The sequence below is a fragment of the Siniperca chuatsi genome, linkage group LG9 (assembly GCF_020085105.1).
Source record: "Siniperca chuatsi isolate FFG_IHB_CAS linkage group LG9, ASM2008510v1, whole genome shotgun sequence".
Lineage (NCBI taxonomy): Eukaryota > Metazoa > Chordata > Actinopteri > Centrarchiformes > Sinipercidae > Siniperca > Siniperca chuatsi.
Window position 1 is genome coordinate 6,141,578 of NC_058050.1, and position 17,322 is coordinate 6,158,899.

At 40.5% G+C, this 17,322-nt stretch overlaps 3 protein-coding genes across 8 annotated transcripts; 1 reads left to right on the forward strand and 2 right to left on the reverse strand.

Annotated features, from left to right (window-relative positions):
* Positions 1-343: 343 nt before the first annotated feature.
* LOC122881508 lies at positions 344-5,542 on the reverse strand. Of its 3 annotated transcripts, none has more exons than XM_044207774.1 (4): positions 5,466-5,542; positions 1,981-2,076; positions 679-1,586; positions 344-572 (listed from the first exon to the last, which is right to left on the reverse strand). In XM_044207774.1, exons 1-3 carry the CDS (start codon positions 5,478-5,480, stop codon positions 1,041-1,043), a joined length of 657 nt encoding a protein of 218 aa, XP_044063709.1. In that variant the 5' UTR covers positions 5,481-5,542; the 3' UTR covers positions 344-572; positions 679-1,040. The 3 variants fall into 3 exon arrangements, with proteins under 3 accessions (XP_044063709.1, XP_044063707.1, XP_044063708.1); XM_044207772.1 differs by lacking the exon at positions 5,466-5,542 and adding an exon at positions 2,370-5,447; XM_044207773.1 differs by lacking the exon at positions 5,466-5,542 and adding an exon at positions 2,370-5,447 and having other exon boundaries at positions 361-1,586.
* Positions 5,526-12,286, reverse strand: pbx2 (pre-B-cell leukemia homeobox 2). The gene is made up of 8 exons (XM_044207766.1): positions 12,045-12,286; positions 11,293-11,366; positions 10,029-10,273; positions 9,095-9,285; positions 8,389-8,524; positions 7,942-8,083; positions 7,508-7,602; positions 5,526-6,334 (listed from the first exon to the last, which is right to left on the reverse strand). The coding sequence occupies exons 1-8, from the start codon at positions 12,284-12,286 to the stop codon at positions 6,254-6,256; spliced, it is 1,206 nt and encodes a 401-aa protein (XP_044063701.1). The 3' UTR covers positions 5,526-6,253.
* Positions 12,263-16,056, forward strand: LOC122881507 (G-protein-signaling modulator 1). 4 transcript variants are annotated; one of them, XM_044207769.1, is made up of 7 exons: positions 12,440-12,544; positions 12,809-12,882; positions 13,221-13,311; positions 13,772-14,314; positions 14,625-14,790; positions 15,008-15,249; positions 15,463-16,056. In XM_044207769.1, the coding sequence occupies exons 4-7, from the start codon at positions 13,778-13,780 to the stop codon at positions 15,601-15,603; spliced, it is 1,086 nt and encodes a 361-aa protein (XP_044063704.1). In that variant the 5' UTR covers positions 12,440-12,544; positions 12,809-12,882; positions 13,221-13,311; positions 13,772-13,777; the 3' UTR covers positions 15,604-16,056. The 4 variants fall into 4 exon arrangements, with proteins under 4 accessions (XP_044063705.1, XP_044063704.1, XP_044063703.1 ...); XM_044207768.1 differs by having other exon boundaries at positions 12,450-12,544; positions 12,809-12,887; XM_044207770.1 differs by lacking the exons at positions 12,440-12,544; positions 12,809-12,882 and adding an exon at positions 12,263-12,400.
* The last annotated feature ends 1,266 nt before the right edge of the window (positions 16,057-17,322 follow it).

Below are 17,322 nucleotides of genomic sequence, written 5' to 3' on the forward strand. Positions count from 1 at the left end.
TGATTTAATTAGATTCATTAAAAAAAAATGTTTGTGGTAAATCTTTTACACAGACTGCTCCGAGCTATATTATATCTTGTCTATTCTTGGTTTGATTAATCCAAAAAGGCATTCAAACCAAGTGTATCATGTGTGAGCGGGACTATCTTTGATGTCTTTGAAGTGAGAACTGCTACTGAACTCCTCCTCCTCACCTCATAGCCACCCGGAGGATGTCGCTCTGCAGGACGCCATGCTTCACACCTCAGACTCAAACTAAAAAGAGCTGTCAACGTCAGTGCAAACAAAAAGCCTGAAGCTTGTATCTAAGACATTTTAAAATCATTTGACACCACGCTTTTTCATTTTAAGAAATGTTTTTATTTTTTTATAAAAAAGAATACTGCTCACCATAGGGAGACATCCAGAATAAATTAGTGTGCAAAATAGACAAGGTATATATTTAAAGAGAATACAAGTTATATTGTACACAGAGCCACAGATGTCATAAATGCCGGCAGACATCATGGCACACAGGTGAATGTGAGGGGCTGCATGGGGCTCTCCCAGCCTCAAACCCTGAAGTCCCACACCTGGAAATGTGATGGATGGACACTCTGTCATTATCCACTTCAGTATCAGCGGGGTTTTAACAGTATATGAAGGAGGACAGAAACTCTTCAGCTCCACGATACTCACCTCTAAACTTGCACTTCAGCATAGCGGCAGTCCCAGCTGGACAACTCGGCTCAGCCACGCGATCCAGCTCACATCTGTCTCAGTCTGGGAGAGTCCCTGTGCCTGTCAGCAGAATAAATGGCTGCCCCACTGACTGCGCTCATTCAAAAGCATTAAACAAGAGTATTGAGTCAACCCTATCACACAGACAGCACATGTACAAATGAGATTTTTACATTATTTACAGGCCTTGAGGGTGTGGTTGAATACCAACAACGTTATGAGTTATAAGAAGACCAGATGTTGTTGTTCACAAGACTACAATGCAAATGTTCTTTCAGGAAGATTAAACAGTTGTTAGAGTCATTAAAAATTCAATGTGATCAAGGCCAGGGCCTCCACAAAGTTTGGCTGACCGGGTGGCTCTGGGATGGGCTCTGTTTGCTCGCTCCTGTCTCCGCCCTGATCTCAAGCTGATGTTGTCTCTGAGCCTGTTGGGGAATTCTGGGAAACCCCTGCTGGACTGGAAGTCGGTATGGATGAGCAAAACTGTTCACGCTGAAGGCTTGTGTATGCAGTCTGTGCTTGGACTTTAGCCTCAGCATCCGTAGAATGGACTTTGTGTGTGGCAGAGAGCTGGAGGAACCGGCTTCAGTCCTCCTTCGAAGGCCTGCAGGATCAGAGTCTGGACAGGAAAAGCGAGCAGCAAAAGATGCATCCAGTGCTGCTCCAAGCCACAGGCCTTTCCCTTCAGGTCCCAGGAAGTGTGCAGCTCTCTGCATGCAGGTGGAGATGCCGTCTTGGAAGGAGTGTTTCTGGCCTCCACCACCTCCTCCAGCTCTCGTGTTGTCTCCTTTAGCAGTGTTCTGTAGGAAGTGGACTGTGTGCTCAAGTATCTCAGCTTTCTCCACTCTGCGCTGAGTCCCACCCTGTATGAAAACATCAGCATGAGTTAATGGAGTCTGCCAGCTTTATTAAGACGCCTGAATGGTACATAATCATTACGTTCCCTTGAAATATAGCTTTCTCAATGCAGTGACATTCTATTTGTAACCTATTTTCTTTACCTAAACATTTCTATATTTAATTGTATGCAAATGTTGAAATGTCACTGGATTTTTTTGATATTGTGTACAGTAGAGCATTTTCTTTTTACAAAACATAATTTAATATTTAGTGCTTGAGATGAGACTGTTCATTTTTGGTGCCGCATAAAAATAATGATTAATACATTTTTGAAAAACTGAAACAAAGATGGAAACCATATTATCGCTTTTCACAAAATCTGCACTCAAACGTTTTTGTTTTGTTTGTTTTTTTTACCAGTTGTTGTGGCTCCTGAAGCAACATGGTCCTCAGGTGCTCCAGACTGCGGTTCATCCTCTCCCTTCGATGTTTCTCCACCTGAGATTTTATGAACTAGAAGAAAAGAAAAAAAATCGTTGTGGGAATTACTCAAATGTACAGTAGTGGGTGATTCAATTTCCTTTCATTTACTTTGATTTAAAAGTTTTAAGGTCAATGTTTTCTGGGACATTTCTGTAGGATATTTCACTATATGTTGGAGAGTTCAGCCCACAGTAAAACACTCTAATTTGGCAAAACCAAATCATTTCAACCACTTTAATATCTGAGTGCAACCATCAATAGCAGTCCTTGTCTAAAGTCTATATAAAAACTATTTCTAACACATGTATTAAGGTTTATTTTACCTTTCTTTCGTTTGTTGCATCCTCTGTTTCCTGTAACAGTTTCATTGTAGCCAGTGGACCAACAGGTCAGTCTGCAACTGATCAGGTAATGAGGCTCTTGTCTCAGGCTGCTCCTTTTACCTCCTCCCAGCCAGTCCCGCAGACTCCTCCTACCATCAAATTTTACAAGCGCACCCACCTCCCGCAGCTGCCACCCACCCCCTCCCCTCGGCCGCTCGAGAGATACTTTAAACTGAATTAAATTGACTTATCTTACAATTTATTGATCCGATCTCGACATCATGGAACAAACCAGCTTGTGCTTAAGCTACAAAAAACAAGACACAAGAGTATGAAAGCATATTACGCGCGAACCCGTGCGTAAAAAGCCATGCGTAAAATGACTGATTTTACCTTAAAAATATAGAAAAATTAAGTTAAGATTTGCTTTCTTTGAGATTAAATCAGCGGTGAACAGTGGAAAAGCTGATAACTGGTAACCTCACCTTTGTATTTCCCAAATGCCAGTGATATATATGAGAATTTGAGTATTGCTTTTTTGCATTAAAAAATAATACAAAAAAGTGGAAAAGAACCATTTCACAAATCTTAATATTGACAGTAAATTATGACGAATTTATAACATTTAAAATCATAATAATGTTAGTTTACGGACATTTATATTATATGCGACACTAAATTGTGAGTACATAGTGATGTTTTTGCGCTTTTATTGTATTTTTCCCCCCTAGAGACTTGGATGCAGTAGTCAGTACAGCATAAACCATTTGCGTGGCATGTACCATTTGAGGTGCGAGTCACTGAATGAGTTGGCATGTCTGTCCATCTGTTCTGCTGGTTTATTAATGTAGACTACCAAAGCCTGCGACATCTTTCGTCCATAATGTCATTTCTGGTGCCAAATTGAGAAATTATAGCCTCCATATTATTTGATCAAAATCATTTATTAGACGGCTTTCTTTCTTTCTCCTTATTCCCTTCTATTAACCTTGTAACTAACTGTGCGCTCACTTACGGCAAGTGCCGACACTTTGCCATTCACACCTGCCTTTGCATTTGTTAGTAAGTCCGCAGGGTGTTTAACAGTGGTTAAACACTGTTGCATTCACACCTCCGTGTCGCAGTAGACCACGCGTGCCATTTGGGTAACTGTCTCGTGCTGGCGCGCCTTTCAGCGCCACAGTTGTTTGACATTTGCTTGTGGAAACCCTTTGATGTCGCCAGGCGACCGTGGGAAAGCTGAGTGACAGTGGCGACGCACACGTGACAGCTTTTTGTTTTTTAACATTTGAACGAGTGGTTCCCAAACTGGAGCTCGAGGGCCCTCAGGGGTCCTTTGCTGATGTAGATTAATTAACAGCCTTGATTGCATTATAGCTGGGGCGCATGATTAGAATCCTACAGTATTTAACGCCACACTATAACACCCCATCTCATCTTAACTTTCTGAGAAAGGAGTAGCATATTCATTTTTCTGCGTAAAACGTGGCATTATTAAAAGTTTGCTGCTCCACTGCATACGAAAATAACATTTGAAACAAAGAAATATACAAATAAATAATTATTTGTCTTCTAACCCTCCAACATACACTTTTAGAAAGGGACTTGGTTTTAATTATACAAGTGTAATATTCATATTACTTTTTGGCATTAACTTCTGTATTTTCCTAGAATTTGCTTTCTGTGTAGCTGGCAGTGATGCAAACCCTGCAACATTTCTTGCAGGAAATAATATCCTGAGATTAATACATGTTTGTAAAGTCTTGTCTATTCAATGGGTGACATCTACAGCAATAAGGACCTCTAAGGTCTAGAAAATGATAATACTGGTGTGGACTAATACTCTACCTATTAGTTTACTAGGTTTCACAATGCGATATGTAATAATAACATTTATGGGGTTGGTGGTCTTAAGTTCAGGACAACATTAGCCAACATTTGTCCTGTGCAATAAATTACAGTCCACTATCTCTGCTCTCACTAACTTTGGAGAGGGTTATAATGTCCATTATTTGTTGAAACTGTGTCAGAGAGGTTGAGTCATAGGGTTTGAGGTTGTTTGTTAAAGGATGAAGGATGGTATCTAGCCACATAGTCTTATTTTCCCAGGTTGTGAGATATTTGTCTTTAAGATCGTACTCTATCTCAGTACATCGGAGGTGAATGGAATTTCCAGAATCAATGTCCACTTTACATGGCTGGATTACCCTGTTAGGGTGCCACTCGTTGGGCTCCTATAGTTTGTGGTAATATTATTAAACACAACTTTTTTTCTTTACTTATCAAGTTTGAATTGTTGCTAACTGCCATGTGATATACTGTGGTGGATGTGAACTGTAGGCCTACTATCTTTTTGTGCATATTTATTATGTTGTGTATATGAATTTTATATTAGTCATTTTATCCTATTTTTAAGAGTGCCTTTAACATCTAGCCAGGGATAAATGAACATTTGACTATTGCCTTTGTCAAATAACCTAGTAAAAAATAAAAAAAATGTATTAAGTAATATGCACCATGTCAGCATAATACATGTTAAAATTAATGTTGAAACTAGATTTTGACACAGAACAGCTCCATCTGACAGGGCAAGATTAGGTAATTATGCAGAGCCTATCATTGATTGATATTGTACTTAAGTGGTGCAAATTCCAAAAACACACTTTCAGTTGATTATATAACTACAGCTAACTGACATTCAGCTAACCCGAGTCTTTTGGGGAGCTGCCGCTTTTCCCAGTTGATGCAACCTTGCACTGATACACTGAACAATACAATAACATGCTGTCCAAAGTTTTCACTGGATCTACCTCTTAATAAGGTACTTCCAGTGAAAACTGTTCACGTTGAGATCTGTGGATTATCCTGAGTAACTGGGCCATTATTACTGGAAAGACATGTCTATATTTCTAAATTTTATTTTTCAATGCAGTGGGCACCATAAATTAAATTCCACTCACCTCCATTGTATTGTGGGAAAAAAAGAGGAAAATATGTAAAAACTTGTGCAAATAAAACCAAAACTGTTTGCATGGCTAGATACAGTTAAAGGTGAGAGTTGAGTGAACCAACCCTTTAATACTGACCACTACATACCTCAAGCTTTTTCATTATGACCTCTTGACTCTACATAAACCTGGACCGATCACCATCTGGTTGTGAATACAGAGAGTCTTTATTGTAAAAGAGGTAGAGAGAATACAGGTGTTTCACTGTACAGAAAAAAGACAGCACTGTTGATATACTCATTCAAACCATTAATATGGACTCAGGCACGCCTCATTCATCTTACAGGGACACATAAGCCCGGTAGAAAAAAACAACAACTAACAAACAAAACAGAGAAACAAACACACGAAATCTTTGGATTTTTCTCTATTGCCCTCTCATTCACTAAATGCATTCTCTCTTTCTGAGCTGTTAAAATGAAAATAGTTGTAGCACTAATAATAAAACAACAATAATATTAATAATAATGATATAGTGTGCTAAAAACAATGATAATGTAGTCCACCCCCCTCCCCTTCCCAACCACAAACACACCTCAGTAACATGTCAAAAGTAGTGGAAAACAAACCCTAAAACCCCGATAATAAAACCACACCTGCATGCACACAACACACACACACACACACACACACACACACACACACACACATTTTCACTCTACCATCTGTGCACTCAGCTAATTATACAAACATAATAATGACCAACGCTGAGCGGTAAGAAAAGGAAAAAAAAACAGTGTACATCTAAAATAATCAAACCAAACAAACAACGTACAAAAACAACTGCAGCCAAGTGGGAAGTGTGATATCATTCTTTCTGTCTTTTCCGTCATCAAACTTTCTGTCGCTGTCGTTCTGTGCCAGAGGGCAGGGCCATCAGTCAGAGTTTTCTGAGTGATCGCTGTGGGGTGAGATGCCGGACGGGGGAGAGTTTCGACCCTGCCAGTTCCCGTTAGCCTGAGAAATCGAAAGAAAAACAACTAAGGTGTCAGAGGGCAACACTTATGTCTGTGTTTGTACTTTGCTCGCTGTCAATGTGTTATTTTTCAGCATCATGGTTTTAGCCCCTAAACCACCAACATTACTGCCACAACATTACTACTATTCTACTCAAGGTTTTGGATTGATTTCATATTTGCTGGGTAGCTACTGTCACAGTTCATGTGTGAAAATAAATTCCAAAAGGCTTGAAACTAATTTTAGAGAAATAATCCATCACAATAAACACCACGTTTGGTTTGGTTTTGTCACAGTTATGTTGCATTTCGAGGTGATGCAGCTCACAGCAATTTTTCTTTGTTGGTGCTTTCAGGTGTTTATTGGAATCATTGACATCTAAGAGCTGAGAGCTGATTAGTTGTTCAGCAACCACCTTTTGCCCAAAAGCACTTTAACACATCAACACCAACAAGAAGCATTTTCTGTGGAGTCCCTATTTAGAACTGCAATAACATGGAATGATAATGTTGACTTTGACAAACTGATGAGGACCTTTATCAAGCAGGTTTCAACTCTCTGCAAGTTGCTTTTCATAGCTGACTGAAATGAATGGAAACCAAACCTCGCGTGGAAGGAAATCAATCTATCTAGTGCTTTTGAAAATGGTTGGTTGTAGACCTGCAGTCAATTAATCAATTAGTCTATCCACAGAAAATTAATCGTCTACTATCATAAATCAGTTTTCAAGCAAAAATGGCGCACATTTGGCAGCTCCAGCTTCTCAAATGTGAGGATTTGATGCTTTTCCTTCTCTTACATTATTGCAAAATGAATATCTCCGGGGTTTTGGTCTGCTGGTCAGACAAAAGAAGACATTTATTGACGTGACTATGAGCTCCAGAAAATTGTGACCGCAATTGTTTTTTGATCTTTTATAGACCAAACTATTAAATCGATAATGAAAATGATTGTCAGTTGCAGCCCTAGTTGGTAGTAATGTAAAATATCTACCATGGTAGTTGTTGATAAAATAAAACTGAAATCCTGATAATCCTGACTTGTTAGTAGGATCAATTCATTGTTGGTTTTGATCTTTCATGGGATTGGTTGACGGAAAGAAAAGTATACAATATCACCAGCCTTATCATTAAAATATGTGTGTAACTACTTCATAAGTGGTATAGTAAGTACCTGCACGCCCATTTGGTAAGCGGACTGCTCGCCGTTCACAGGTGGAACCCCGAGGAACAGATCAGCTGACCCGGACAGAGAGAAGGACCCAGACCCTAAAGAAAGACAAAAACAGGAGAGCAGCCCTACTACTTAAACCTGTTTTACATATAGACATTAACAGTCCTTTTAAAAATGTTTAAAGTGTTGTTGTAGCAGTTTAGGGTTGAATACTACAAATATGCTATTAATGGCATCATGGAATTATAAAATATATTATGTATTATTTTGCCTTTAAATGTGAAGAGTCAGGATGTCTTTCAAAAGGAAACAAACACCTACAACGTGCAAAAACGTGAGATAAAAGACAAACTGAGTACACTGAGGGTGGTAGAAAACAATATATTTATCGAGGAGAGTAGTTGCATACTGTTGCTTTCATCGTCTTTTGGTACCTGTGGAGTTGGGAGTGTGTGGGGAATCGTCGCCCTGTCTGGCCCCCAAGGCTGTCTTCATGGCATAAAGGTTGGCCTCCTCTTGGAACTTGCCAATGTTTTTCTTGTAACGGATTCTCTTGTTGCCAAACCAGTTGGAGACCTGGCAGAAAAGAACAAACAATGCAAGGCTAAGTGTACACTCTTTTACATTTACACATTTTAGAGAGTAACTGATCAACCCTGAGCGGCACATTCAGACACACATAAATGCTTAAGCATCATGTTATTGACGATATATATGACATGACATATAAATGCTGTGTCTTTATTTGTTCACCGACACTAAAACTCAATTACACACAGCTTTAGAAATGTTGAACATCCGTCATAGATCTTGCCAGAACACCAAAAGACCCTCAACCTTTCCATTGTTGCTTGTTCCTTAAAGCACAGTCAGTGGTTTACCTGAGACATGGTGATTCCACACTGTTTGGCGAGTTCCTCTTTGGCTTCTTCACTGGGGTAAGGGTTGGACAGGTGGGAGTAGAAATACTCATTCAGGACCTCTGTGGCCTGTTTGCTGAAGTTGCGTCTTTTGCGCCTGAAGAGACACAAACAGGTGATAAGTACTTGAGATCCCCCCCCCTTATGTTTTGCCACAGTTACTATTTATGGCCGTGCCATTTCTATACACTCACACATACAAGTCTAAATGGCTACTATGTCAGTCGAAAATGCTCCTCAAAAGTTTACGTACATTCTACCTAGAAATGTGTATAAAAAGGTGCGAATTGACATGAAAAGCCTGAATGTGAAACCTGAACAATATGAACAAGGGGCATCAATATAGCTGCACATTACTGCTATTAGTCAATTTTTGGTTGAAACAAAAATATTTGTCAAATTAGGAAATGTATTGTGTTTAAAAAAAATGACCCTATGTACATGATACATGTCAGTTTTATTATTATTTTAGTTTATTGCATTGACTCTCATTCGCCATTTGAAACCACAACAACTGTTGAGAATCTACACTTACTACAGCTACTGTCCTCCTAAACGGGGCAAGGTGCAACCTTTTCAGAGCCACAGTGCAAGCCTACAGGGGTGAGTACTTCATACGCACAAGATTTTAAAAACAACAAAAACAAAAACAACCACACACGCCTACCTGGCATCAAGGAAGCGGGACCTCAGGATCATTACTGCCTCACAAGTGCTCTGCTTCAGCTGGGTCTGGATCGTGCTGAACTTGCGGTGGATGATGGCCACCATGCGCTCAATCTCCCGCGGAGTCACAGGCCGTGTACGCGACTGCTCCCTCAGCAGGTTCATCACATGTGTGGTGAACTCAGTGCATGCCTGGGTAGGGGAGGCATAAGATGACGGACAGTGAAGGACAGAAATGTGCAAAGCATTGAAGCTAGGTGTATTATTTCATGTGGTTTGATATGATTTATCAAAGCCTATTCTGACATGGCATCTTTTCTACTTTTCTGTAGAGAAGAAAATGCAATGTCACAATGAAAAAAATTCTGAAAATCGACAGCTTAATATTACTGTTTTTGTTAGTAAGCATGTATAATCATGTAAAAGCACAATTACTAAAGGTCTTTGCATTACTGGCTACTTGGCATTACCCATAAAGCAGCTTGGCTCTATACAACTTTATTGTAGAAGGATTGCTTTATGTATTACATGTGCAGCAAGTTGAACAGGCCACTTACACAATTTGAAGGTTTTAATTCATCTTGCAGGAAGAACGTATTGTATGTTGCTGATAAGAGTATCATTGCAATGGTGGATTTACAACAGGTTCGAATGGTGTTTTGAATAACAGCACACAATAGGGCTTTAGTGTAGGTTGGAATATGTGTGGCTCTAATAATCTTAAAATGCCTCTTCTCAGACAGAGATATGGAGCTTATACCTGGTGTGTTTTGATCAGCAACATAAGGACAGAAGTGTATTCCCCGGCAAAGAAAAGTTATGTGACTGAACTCTAGACCTAACATGCCAATGGATTACGCTTCTGGCGAGCAGCTTTAGTACAGGCAAGCGTGTACGGGCAATGTCAGCGCTCGTCTCCTGTTGCGACACGGTACCTGCTCATACTTCTCCAGCTCAGTGTGGTAGATACTGCGAATCTGGCTCAACTTGCTTTTGTAGTCGGAGTGCTCGAGCGAGCTGTCAGGCGACATCCCTCCCGAGCTGGTGGCAGCAGACACAGCAGCAGCAGCCCCTCCGCCCTTCTCCGGCCCCGCCACACCCTCCGCCAGCAGCATGTTGTCCAATCGCACCAGCTGAGGATCCTGAGGCTCGTCCTCCTGGGCGTTCCTCATTGACAGGCCTGTCAATAAGACAAATGTCACTGTCTATTGGTTTTGTGGGTAAAATATCAACAGAAGACTGCAAATGTTTAGTTTGGTGTAGTCTAGTTTATTTTTTATAAACAAAACTAGAATAACTATAACATAAAATAAGCAATAATTTAAATGTGTTGAAGTACAGACACATTACACTTTTGTCCTGAGAAAATGTCCTCCACCTCCCATTCACTTCAGCTGAAGCCTGTACATTCATGCATGTGTTTCCTGTTTTGGTGCAACTCTTGGTTCAAAGATAACTTTGTCCTGCACTTTGCAGAGTCAGCCAATAGAAACACTGATGCACTGTGTTTGAAAGTGGACAAGCCATTACTCTATGTGCCATATATACTCTCGTACTGTTTACAGTTTCACATCAGCGCAGGGCAATTTCTTTTCACTGAAAGCGAATGTGATCGTAACTTTTAACAGTGTCTTTGAGGGAATCGGATTTTCTAAATGTAAGAGCGGCTTGCTTTGAACTACAAAGGATAAAACTAAATGATCTTTTATAGCACAAATGAAAATATCTAGCAACATTACCCACCACCCTCTTATTTTTCCTGTAACATAAACTATTACAAGGAGTTGAACTATGCTTAACTCTTGTACTGTACAGTTATCAAACCAACCAGCAGCATGTAAGGTGTATTGTATTGCCCTGTAGGTATTGTATGTGTGTTTGTCCAGCTTCTGTCATGTGTCTCTATTTTATACCAATTAGCATTTTACATAATAGCTGTCTAATTACGTATCTTCCTGTACGTTTGTTTTTGACATCGCAAGTAAACATATTGAGTTTGTGACATCCGGAGTCAAATTACTTTTAGGTGTATAACGTTACATGATTTTATTGGCTTCTGATGACAAAATGTCAACACAGTCTGATAACGCTGCAATAATCCAAGAGCCCACCGCACATTAAAACTCAGCAAGGCGGGTTTAAAATGAAATGCATGAAACCTAACACTGACAACATCAAAACTCTTGTAAATAACGTTACCAGTTTTTTCCTTGATCTCGCACAGGACGCTGAATAACGCAGGTTTCATTCGGTGACAGTTGAGTGCATGTTTCCTGTGCGTAAAGAAAAGAGCGTGACTTGTAGCTAGCATAACAAGCTAACTGTAAGCAGAGGTAAAGTGACTACATGCAAATTTACCAAAACAATTAACACAAATTAAGTGACTGACCAGCTACCTTTACCATGGCTAAATTAGCAAACGCTAGCTTCTGACTAGCTAAGAGCTAAGGAGGCGACTGTTCACTGGTAAGCTGTCTGTATAAGGTAGCCAGTAAGTTCGGTCGTATTTTCATTTGTTTACCATATAATTAGGTTTTAACGTGCAGGAAAACACTGTTCAAACGTTTACATAAGCGGTACCTGTTAGCTGCTTATTGTAGCCTTAGCTAGTTAGCCTTGGTTAACGCAGCCTGGCAAGCTAACAATGGCTAACGTTACGTTTTAGACCAAGGCTGCTAAAAGAAATACGTATTTGTAAATGACAGTAAATAAACAATACGATTTGGCTAACGTAACAGCATATGAATCTGAAGAGGTTATAACAAAAGCAACTTTGTTTTCGTTAGCTATCGTCATCTAATAAGTTAGCTACTTGCTAAATAATCTAAACAATAGATTGAAGTTCAGGAAACTTTGCCACTGCGAGTCGTAGTCGACAAAGCGGCAAAACAAAAAAAAGCAACTGTAGCGTCAATATCCTTAAAAATAAAATAATCAAACTTATCACTAACTTTGCTTGTGCCTCGTCCAAACTTTGGTCAGTGATGGTCATTATTTGCTGCAGTATGTCACCAATATCTCTGCGGGGTTCATGTCCGTTTTCTGTGCCCTCGAGGCCCGAGTCCCCTCCGTCGGACCGATGCTGGGAAGCTTGATGAACCGAGTTAAGAGCATGCATCCCGGGGTGGCCACTCATGCCGAGTCCCCGGCCGTTGGAGGGCCCATTGCCCGTCAGAGGCTGCTGCTGCAACATTTTCAGCGACGCACAGTGGCGACGACTGCTGCCCAACTGTGCTTACAGACGCACAGCACAGCCTGATCCGAGGCATCGCACAAAGCAGGGTCCCCTAGCGATTGCCAGGAAAAGGTACAAGCCATGTAAACACACTACATCATGTGATAGACAATGCTTTTCTGTGGCAGCAGAGGGAGAAGCGTAACACTGCTGGGCTAACTGTAACTACAACAACAAAACATCTGCATCCCCTGCATTTTCAGAAAGCAGGAGTATGTATGTATGTATGTATGTATGTATGTATGTATGTATGTGTGTGTGTGTGTGTGTGTGTGTGTGTGTTAAGGACTATGCAATTAATATTAGATCTAATTAAATACAATGGAGTTTATGTGCTCTATTGTCATCCTACACTGCTAAGCCTAGTTACAAGCATCAACAGAGACTTTCAGATTAGGTGCTTTTTAATTTCTGTGGTTTAACGCGATAATCTCACTTAGACAGCTTCTCTCACTTGTCTGACTCTACTTCTCGTTTTAGCAGCAAGTCAACAGGATGTGTGCCAAAACCACAACAGAGTCAGAAGAACTGTGCGCCTGTTTCAGCATGTTGCAGTTGGGTCTGTCATAATCAAATGAGCAGCAAAGGCAGCAGTTGCTTACAGCTGCTTTGACGGCTTTAAATTTATCTTAAATGATGAAAACCTTTGATTGGGATCATATCTAGACTAACCAAATGCATGAAGGGGGTTTCTTCTGCTTTTGACAGTATTATTTCACGATAGCATGACTTGTCAGATGTGGGCCACATAAATAGGGGTGGGCTGTGGTAAGAGGAACAGGAAGAGAGGAGACGAGAGAGAAGGTAGCAAGGCAGACAGAACGTGTGAGAGCTTGTCACGTCGACATGAGAAACTCTTCATAGCATAGTTTTTGTATTCATAAATTTATAGACAAGAAAAGTGACACGCCAAAAATGCTGTGCTCCGACTGTGGTGAATTCAAGAGATGATACTTTGAGGACACGAAGTTCAAAACATAACGGTAAGAATGAAATTACTGAATTTATATTTACTGTATGGTACACAAGGTAACGTTTGGGGCAAAACAAGAGATTATATCTGTCAACAAGAATTACAGTGAAACTTTTGGCAAAGAACAACAGAAGTCATCAGTCAGCAACAAGAAGGTGACATCTCTGATCATGTTGTCACACACCTTTGTTGTTATACAGCTGACGGCAATATAGGACTCACTGTTGGATTTTCAGCTAAAACATATGTAGCCAACATGCTAGAACCTGCCAGACTGGTTTCACATACATTTCTTTGCAAGAGAAAGACACAGCTGCTCTATAGCCATCATCATGTCTATTCCAAGTAACTTCAGGGTTGATATGTGTGTTGTTTGCTGAGTATTTTTCTCAGAAGTATTAACAGTGGGGTCCTCAAAGTCTTTGACCTAAGATCTTTGACCTAACCCCTGTTTCTGTGTATCTTGTCAGGGTTTGATGTCAAGATTAATGGACTGCACAGAGATCAAAGTTGAAATGGCTGAAGAGGGGCTGCTGGAACGTCTCGTTATCACCGAAGAGGGAGATGTAACTGAGGGTGTCATTGAAAGAGGGGCAGCGAGTAGTTCAGTTGTCATCGCACAGAGCTGCAGTGGAGAGTCGGCTCTGAAAAAGGAAGAGGAACATACAGGAGATATAGCAAGTAAAATGTGTTTAGAAGAGCAGAGCCTGGAAAAACAACAAGCCAACGCAGAGGACGACCATATAGGAGAGGTTGTTGTGAATGAAAAGGACAAACAAGAAGATGATAAACCAGAGAAAACTGAGAACATGAATGATGGACAAAACAGAGGTGATAGGGAGAATGAAGGGCAGACACTTGAGATGATGAGGATTAATGAAAAACATGAGAAACCCAGTGACACAGAGGATGAAAAGGTGACACAAAATTACCCTCAAGTGGACATAAAGAGGTTAAATTCCTCTGGGCAACAACCTGAAGGAACAAAAAGCCAAGAGGAGGATCCAAAAAAGGTTTGTGGACTGCTGATATTTTACTTTGGCATATGTCCTGAGATTACCTCTATAGTAACTCAGCAGGTCATGCAGTGAACAAAGTGTTTGTCTGTAATGTTCTTGACTTTACCAACCAGCCACCATGTACTCTATGAGAAAAGCAATCTCGTGGTGGAAAAACAGCAGGCATCGTTTTGTTATAGAGCATGTGGCAGTATGTAGGAGTTGAGCGAATTATTTTGCTGTGCCAACAGTCTGTGCCACTCAATGAGAAAACCTTTCCTCCCTTCCTCATTTTTTTTTCTGCCACCTACCCACGTTTTCTCAGGCTCACCGGTTAACCCCTGACTTCCCTGAGGCACTGTATGAGCTGCTCTGCACCCTTCAGGAGGGGAGACGGCTCAATGACCAGCGCTGCTCCTTCAGGCTGGAGAGTGGGATGAGGAGGCGGAGGTGCCACTCTGAGCCCAACACCACCAAACCAGCCAACAGAGGTGGGTGATGAAAGTGATGAAGCTGTTGCATTTGTTTCCACGTAGTGATGCTGACTCACATTGAGCTGAAAAAACATAAAACTACCCGTACTCCGTGACTCAAGAATTTTTTGAAACTTGTGCAACTTACATGTTTCCATGTCTTTCCTTGACTACTGACCACTTAAAGTGTCCTGCCATCTGACCATCAAAGCTCTTTTCTCTCATTTCTCCACAGTCATCTTTTCCTCCATGACTTCACTGCAGAAAGAGGAGTTTTTTGAGCTGGTGGCCACCACTCAAGCTCGCCGATTGGATGACCAGAGGGCGCAGCTCGAAAGGTCTCAACCGCCAAAACCAAAAGGCAGAAGTTTCAGAGGGAGCATAAAGCAACTCTCTTTCGTGAAAAAGCCTGCGCCAGTTCCTGTGCCTGTGCCCGTGCCCAAAGAGGATCTGTATAATATGATCCTCACAACACAAGTAAGCAATCTGAACTAGTTTGTTTAGATGCTTTTATCATGACATAAGGTGTCGTCAGCTTTGTTTTATAGAAAAATGTCAGATTCTCACAAGTGCACAGTTATAGCAGAAAACATCTTGCAAAACCTTAGTGTCTTGCCAACATCAGTGGAGAATTATTTGACTTAATACATAATTTCAGTCATCCATTTACCCACTTACCTTCCACCAAAGGCCCAGGGCAGGCTGGAGGACCAGCGCAGCAGGGCTCCTGGTCCCATGGACGATGATGACTTCTTTTCCCTGCTCCTGAGGGTCCAGGGAGGTCGCATGGACGAGCAGAGGACTGAATTACCGTGCATGCTGAAAACCTGAGATGAAAAACAAAAAACTGTGGAGCTACATCGGGAGCCATCCAGTATTATAGCCTTTTTAGTCTGATTTCGTGTTAAAACAGGGGTTTTTTGTTGATCCTGATGCTTTATTTAAGGGAATTGCTTTCCCTCTTGATAGTGGTGGTCAGCGTTAAAGCTGTTGAGATTGTAGCAAAAATGTTAATGTTTGAGCAACAGAGCTTTTAATGTGACTTGAGGGCCGTTTCTGATGAGATTGTGAAGTTTACTGCTAGTTAGGTAGTTTTTTCTTTCCAGGTAAATAGGATCAGTATATGTGCTTTCTTATTTCACCAAATTTTGGATTTTATTGAGTGTCTGCGATAAGTGGTTGAATGATTTTGTGTGTGACGGAGATAATAGCTCCAAGGCCACACAGTGCTTGACTGTATATGGATAATTCTCCTCCAGAAAATAAACAAAAATGTATATCTGAGACAATTGCATTTATCACATTTGTCTAAAATGTTGTCAGGAGAAAAAGAGATTTAACACATGCTCAGTGTGCATTCATCCATCCATCCATCCATGAGTCGCGGGTGACTGGAGCCTATCCCAGTGATAGGCAGGGCACACCCTGGACAGTGAGAGTGTGCATTCTTTCATTGTATTTTATTTTTGCATATCAAACACATGGTAGCTTGTAATTGGAAGCATTTCAGCAATGACACTCACAAGGAGGTGTAAAACCTATTCTGTTATTTTCATTTCTTTAATCATCATTCCCTTGCTAGGTCACATTCCCACAAACTTGTGATAGTGTCTAATCTTTTTAGAACATCCTGTTGCACATAAATCAAAACATTTACATAGAAAGAGACAAGGTAGTGATTTCCCCTTTAGGGAACAAATAAGGCAAAGATAAAGGTGTTAATTTTTCACAGAATTGATGGACTGAAAACAGGTGTTATCTCAAAGTTCCTGAATTTTGATTTACATTATTGAGTCACTTTATTGAAGGTCACATCACCCCAAAGGCAAAAAGAAGATTTATACATTTAATGTGTGTATTTTAATGGATATTAATAGATACAATATTAGAGGATTCAATCAACGAGGTTTGATACATAAACATAGCATTAATTGGAACATGGTAACTCATGATCCAACTAAAAGCATAATATACTTGTAAAAATGCTGCACGTAATAATCCAGGGCCACGTCATCAGCCAGAGGGGACCTCCTGGAAATGTGTAACCTCGTCTGGTGTATGTTTTGTCCACTCAGTTCAGAGGAAAGCTTTCTGATGAAGTCCTGGTCAGTCAGCACAAGTGAAGCCAGAGGTGAAGAGAGGTTAAGAGAGGAGGCTGTGTCACTTCCTCAAACAGAGGAATGTGATATGTGATAGCAACACTGATCAACACTGCTGGGTGAGATCCACATTAAAAGGAGAAAACATAAGGCAAAGAACAAAAATATTGCCTCTTGTCTTTATGTTGAATTTTTATTTATCTTTTTTAAATTAGGGAGATCAATGAATCAATCATCAAAAAGTTTAAATATATGATATATCTCCAGGTTCTTGATGATACAGTCACATGTCCTGCCCCAAATCATCAGGTGATATGAAGACAGATAAACATTTCAACTGCAAAGAAGAGGAACAGGAGGAGGAGAAAAAACACATGTAATGAAAACTTTCGTTACCAAAATTGTGAAAGAGTCAAACAGGAAGAAACAACAGCAGGCCAACTCACAAGAT